The sequence below is a fragment of the Musca vetustissima genome, unplaced genomic scaffold, assembly GCF_032173495.1.
Source record: "Musca vetustissima isolate MV318-11 ecotype Yass unplaced genomic scaffold, APGP_CSIRO_Mvet_v1 utg1061, whole genome shotgun sequence".
Taxonomy (NCBI): Eukaryota; Metazoa; Arthropoda; class Insecta; order Diptera; family Muscidae; genus Musca; species Musca vetustissima.
In genome coordinates, this window is record NW_026875739.1 from 148,379 (window position 1) to 155,472 (window position 7,094).

Here is a 7,094-nt window from a genome sequence, read left to right on the forward strand (position 1 = left end):
TGGGTCTTTGGTGCACATTTTACTTAAAATCTGACGAAACTATATATAGGAACTATATCTAAATCTGAACTAATTTCATACTTTACACGTTATCTCATAATAATTTCTATAAGTTGTGCAAAATTTTGTGCCAATCGGACCCACCTGGGGAATTCGGTTCAGCATTTATATCTAACTTATAGGTTATACTAAGTTTATTACGAAATATATATAGGGACTCTGGCGCATCATTTACCTAAAATCGGATGAAAATATATATGGGAGCTATATCTAAATCTTAACCGAATTTCACGAAATTTAACACACATCATTGTAGACTTTATTCAGTACGCTGTACCAAATTTCGTGGAAATCGAAAGATATATAGGTACTTTGGTACACCATTTTTCTAAAATCGGACGAAAATACATATGGGAGCTATATCTAAATCTAAACCGATTTTCAGGAAACTTAACACACATCAATCTAGACTATGTTCAATACGCTATACCAAATTTCGTGCAAATCGAAAGATATTTTTGGTGCACCATTTACCTTAAATCGGACGAAAATATATATGAAAGCTATATATAAATCTGAACCGATTTTCACGAAACTTAGCACACATCATTCTAGGCTTAATTCAGTACGCTGCGCCAAATTTCGTGCAGGGGGTGAATACTAATAATTTTTGGTAGAGAAATTTGTTACCATATACGACTACAAAATACCAAATTACAGCGAATTCGGTTGAAAACCGTACTCAAGAACCCCAAAATACTGAAAATTGGAGGGTACCCTTATATGGGGGCTTGCCGAAAAAATGGACCTATATTTACAATTTTTAGTGGAGAGATTTGCTACACAATAAGAACTCAAAGTATCAAATTTCAGCGAATTCGGTTGAAAATCGGGCTCAAGAACGCCAAAATACCGAAAATTGGGGGGTTCCCTTAATGAGGGCTACCCGAAAATGGACCTATATTTATAATTTTTTGTGGAGAGATTTGATACCCAATAAGAACTCAAAGTACTAAATTACAGCCAATTCGGTGAAAAAATCGGGTCAAAACCCCCCAAAAACTGAAAATTGGGAGGTACCGTTATATGGGCGCTACCAGAAAAAGTGGACCTATATTTATACTTTTTAGTGAAGAAATTTCGTATCGAAAAAGAACCCATTTTACCAAATTTCAGCGAATTCGGTTGAAAAACGCGCTCAATAGTGGTGAAGGGTATAATGAGACAACGCCAAACTTCAATATTCAGTTGCAATAATAGGTGTGTCTGGTTACTTTTCAAAAAACATTTAGCAAGATTTAGCAATTAAACAGCTGATTCAAGAAAATATTTGATTTGCGCCAAAATAAGCAACAAACAAAGGACGAACACAATTATTTGTATTACTTTCGAATTTTCTTCCATTTTCTGTAATTAACTTCAAATTGAACTTTACAAATTAAAAAAATGTTTTAAATAATTTTTGTGTTGGTCAGAAAACAGCTGATCAGAAAATGGCTGAGTTGCAAAATCTTACTGAATAAATTTCTTTCAGTAAACTCCAGCAACTTTGTTGTTGTTCAACTGTCAAACTTGCTCTCTCACTTGACTCTCTTTTTTTTCTGGATTTTTGTGTAAACAGACAACATTTAGTAACATTTGGTAACAATTGTTACCATATATGGAGTTAACAGACAGAGCTAATATATACATACAGTTTTGTCAATATTCAGTTGCAACAATATAAACATACAGTTCTGTGAGATAGGGTTACGTTTTTTGCTGCAATATTTTCATGTGAATTTACTCGTTCTTCCCCTTCGACTTATTTTGAACAACATTTTCCTGTGAATTTTTTCGCATTCTCGCTTTCGGCATATTCTGAATGAAGGTCGAAAGCGAAAAAATCCGCTTTGGGGAAAAATATGGTATTCTGGATTACAGGGAGTAGGAGAATTTTGTGTGCATTTTTTCGCTAATAAATTCAAAGGGAGCTGACTACAAAAACATAAATAATAAATATTTTTATGAAAAATATTTACACAATACATATTCTATGACGATTTAGAATATTATAAATCGTGTATGTTCTGGAACTCACGGTGTGTTCTTTTCACTTTACATATACACTTCACCTCAGAAGCTACCTCCTGTTCTGCTTCTCACGTGAATTGAAATTTTGAACTGCGACAAAAATAAACGTCGACATGGTACTTTGCAGCAATAGTGTTGTCATACAATATAAACTGTATTCGTTTTTAACACAGTTTCTGTAATTTTTAGTAATTTCGTTAATTCTAACGACAATTTTATTATTATTTTTTAATATTTTATTAATCGCAACATAAAATATATGTATGAAAAACTGTTTAATATCATTAATTTGTTGATTGATTTAAGGGGGACATTTGGTAACCCTATCTTCTTCGGCCATACTTCAAATCAGCTTATTGTGTCAAGCGTTAGTTCTAACGATAATTTTGCTATTATTTTTTAATATTATTCGCAACATAAAATATATGTATGAAAGACTCTGTAATATCATTAATTTGTTGATTGATTTAAGAGGATCATTTGGTAACCCTGCCTTACTTCAAATCAGCTGTTTGTGTCAAGCGAGCAATCCAGTTGAAGAAAATCGAACACAAACCTTAGTATCTATTTAAAATTTGTTTTTAAAGACGTTTTGTCTTAATTTTGTAATTTTTAACAAATTATACGCAATAATAACATATTATTCTATCAGCATGAGTTTTTTTATTTAAAAAAAGATTTTCTTTTATATAGAAAAATATGAATACACCCGACTCTCACTATGAAAATGTAAGTGTAAAGAATACACCTCAAATGGGTGTAAAGTGTGTTACAGAACACATCGGCGTGTGTTCGATACACTTCTGCCCTTGAAGTGAATGCCAGCACATGCCCGAATGATTGTATGCAAATTTTTAACTGGAAACAACAAATAAAATGCCATTGGAAATCCTATTGATAACAATACATGCTGAACCAAATATTGCCACGGAATGAATAAAGTTAATAAGGAATATTTATTGGAGGCGAAATACAGATATTTTGGGTGAGAATCTGTCTCTCAAGAAAAAAATTTTAAAAATTAAGGAAAGACCAAATTTGCCTTGTAAAAAACTTAAATACAAATTATGAAAATACAAAAATAAAGCTAAAATTTTTTTCAAATTATCGTTTGCAAATCATAACTGGCCACTTTAAGAATTTGGGGTGATAAAATATCGAAATTAAATAAAAAGGCACACAATTATGTAGAGAAATAATAAACTGTGAAGAAATTAATCCAATCACAGATTTCTTCACATTGTTCGTTGTGTTTTTGCCATCATAAAAAATGTTCTTTTATTTTTAATCTATTGTAGTTGTTGCACCAAATTGCATCAAAACAATGAACAGCTGTTTCACATGCCACATTGTAGGTTGCAACATTTTCAAACTTTAATTTATTTTCTTTCAATTGCCAAGCAATTATACAGCGGATTATTGATATTTCACATTTGTATTGTTATTAAGTTTAAATAACAATAAAAAGTAAACATTTTTAATAAAAAAATCGATAAATAAAATATTGAAAAATATTACACAATTATATTACAATAGGGCAACACACATTGGAACTTAAATTACAATATGGCAACACGAATCTTTTTTTCAACCACCATTTTCGAAAATTCGAATCCGCATCTCGCATTTTTTTGCGTCTCCCTATTCATTCAAAATAAGGCGAGATTGTGAAAGTAAAAATTTTTTTACATGAGAGATATCTCCCAGCGAATATCCGGAATAAGGCTGTATACCATTGTATAATAGCTCTGTCTGCTTACTCGATACTTGGTAACAATTGTTACCAAATGTTACTAAATGTTGTATGTTTACCAAAAAATACAGTGAAAGAGAGTCAAGTGAGAGAGCAAGTTTGACAGTTTAACAATAACAAACTTACTGGAGTTTACTGAAAGAATTTTATGTAGTAAGATTTTGCAAACTCAGCCATTTTTGGATCAGCTGTTTTATGACCAAACGCAAAAATTATTCAAAACATTTTGCAAAGTTCAATTTGAAATTAATTTGTATAAAAATTTCAGAAAATAGAAGAAAATTCGTAAGTAATGCAAAGTTTCATTAAATTAGAAATTTCCAGATAGAGGGCAATGTATTGATGCAGGAAGCTTAAATGTTCCCGGGGAACATACCAACTTTTTTTCTTTTATTATTCATTTTATTTTTAATATTAAATGCAATACAAATAATTGTGTTCGTCCTTTGTTTTTTGTTTATTTTGGCGCAAATCAAATGTTTTCTCGAATCAGCTGTTTATTTGCTAAATCTAAATGTTGTCTGTTTACTTTTTTCAGTATTATCACAAAAGAGAGTAAAAAGGGTTACTCTCTGAACTAGAACTTACTGACTAAATGTTACTGGAAAAGTAAACAGACACACCTAATAATAGAAGGTAACAGCAAGTGTTGTTGTACAACGAATAATACAACAATCACATGGAAATTTGTTGTTGTAAGTTATACTAGTGTATATTTTGAATTATATTTATTTTGGAAATGTAATATTTTCGAATTCTCAAATTAAAATTGAAAAAAACATGAATGAACATCTATCAAATTTATATTTCTATCGCTTCCACATCTTTTCATATAATTGAGCCATTGCCACTTATATATATAACACATATGAAGTTATTGCGAGTTATTCCATGAAGAAAGATTTGCTTCCTCAAACGTTCCCAGCAGGCAGATTGAGTAAATTGAATATAGGAGGACATTTAAAAAAGAACAATTTCGAATTGTATGCGTTCCCAATTTTCCTGTTGGGTGATTTTTAAAAACATAATTAGTCAAATTAATATTGACACTAGTATTTCGTTGGAATCAAATCAGCTGGGATTTGCTGTTACCTTTTATAATTGCACCATGAAAAGTGGCTTAAATTTATTGCGGAGGCATGCCGATGACCAAGTCCTACTTTGTTTCATTCTTTGCAATTGTTGTGCCATATATATCGTCGGGATGGTCCTTGCTCCATGAGAGTCGACGGAGTTAGTCGGTGATCCATGGACATCTCTCAGCTGCATAAAGGACTCGTAACAACAATGGCGCCCAAACCAAGTAGATAGAAACCCTCGCGGTGTGATGTTTTAGGAAGTGTATACCACCAACACACCCATATCCCACTAGAAAAAAATGAAATAGATTAAAAATTGGTTCTTTGAATCTTAAACATGCATATCCATAATCTTTGTAACCATTCAGGACAGGAGCCAGAAGTTGATGTATAAAGATTTCTGATATTCCATGTTAGAGAGGGTAAGATGTAATACAGTACACAAACCTGGATACTAGTTGACATACGCTGTTAGGAGTGAGTATTTGCAGCTAATATCTTAGGAAGAAATTCAGTTCAGGTATAATGGTATCCGCTCTAGATTATTCTAGAAGTCTGTAATACTGAGATGTATGGACTGATATCTGATGACATTTGTAGAAACGATATCAGTGTACGAATCAGATTGTTGAATAACATTTATTCTTTTTTTGTTATGAATGAATCGTAGCAATTCACGGACATAAATTTAGCCATAAAAGAAATCCGCACACACCGCTTCTCATCAATACAAACCCTCTGAAATTAAAATAGAAACATTTTTGAGAAATTTAGTGACATTTATAAGATTTTAGTATTTAATTTAAAATAGTAATAGACTGAGATAATTAATTTATAGTAGACAGGTGTAATGAACGTAGAGACGAGGTCACAAGTTAAAAATATGAAAAAGATAGACCCGCGGTTTTTGACTTGAATCGAACTATTGATACGACAAAAGAAAAGAGGAAGAAAGAAAGTTTTCTACCAGCAATGGCTGAAGAAAATCAATCAGGCGATGTTCACTTTAGGGATCGGTCCTAAACTATAAATGCTAGACCACCCGTTTCGAACTCAATAGGACCTGTATTTTTACAGGTAATACTGAAACTCACCGGAGTAGTCCCAATCAAGATCCATTAACTGTGTTGGAATACTCTGTTCAGTCAGTTCAAAATGAAATGAGTGATATTCGCAAAACATTGGGAGAAGTGGCTTCAATACTTAATAACCTAAGAAGCAAATACGAATATAGTTCAAGGCGGGGCGGAACAAGTTCCAACAACACAAACAAATGGCACAACAGGTCAAACAGACATTAATGTTCCACAAACTAAATTAACTCCGGTAGATTATAGGAACGAAGCTAATCCACTCCGTATTAACAAACTGGGTTTAACTTTTGATGGATCAACGAATGGTTTAGGTCTTGAGGAATTTGTATGCCGGTTAGTGTATTATCAGAGTCAATATGGCCTGAAGGTTTTCGAGATTTTCCTCTTTTGGTCTCCGGTAGAGCATAATCGTGGTACTGGCTATTCCAGAAAACCCACAGATTCCATGATTGGCTTGAGCTGAAATATACAGCCTTATTCTGGATATTCGCTGGCAGATATCGCCAACTTTTCGCTTTTACATTCTCGTCTTATTCTGAATGAATAGGGAGACGCAAATAATCCGAGATGCTGATTCGAGTTTTCGATTCGTGTTGTATTTTTCAATATTTTATTAATATTTTTATTAAAAATGTTTACTTTTTATTGTTATTTAAACTTAATAACAATACAAATGTGAAATATCAATAATCCGCTGTATAAACGCTTTGTAATTAAAAGAAAATAAATTAAAGTTTGAAAATATGGCATGTGAAACATCTGTTCATTGTTTTGATGCAATTTGGTGCAACAACTACAATAAATTACAAATAAAATAACATTTTTTATGATGGCTAAAACACAACACACAATAATGGGAAAAAGTCTACGATTGAATTAATTAATTCACAGTTTATTATTTCACTACATAATTGTGTGCCTTTTTATATAATTTCGATATTTTATCTCCCCAAATTCTTAAAGTGGTCAGTAATGATTTGCTCCTACTCCTTTATTTCTTCCTTCAAATCATGCAGTTTATTTAAGTTTTTCACTGTTAAGCGGCTCATAAGGCAAATTTGGGGTTTCAATAATTTTTTCTTGAGAGACAGATCC

The 7,094-nt window shown here is 32.0% G+C and overlaps 1 protein-coding gene across 1 annotated transcript in view; it reads right to left on the minus strand.

Moving 5' to 3' along the window:
• Window positions 1-6,777, minus strand: part of LOC133338263 (23 kDa integral membrane protein-like) — an 81,295-nt gene extending 74,518 nt beyond the window's left edge. The window contains exon 1 of the mRNA XM_061546438.1: window positions 6,769-6,777. Coding sequence (XP_061402422.1) covers window position 6,769 — 1 coding nt within the window. The 5' untranslated portion in view covers window positions 6,770-6,777. The remainder of the gene's footprint in view (window positions 1-6,768) is intronic.
• Window positions 6,778-7,094: the final 317 nt, after the last annotated feature.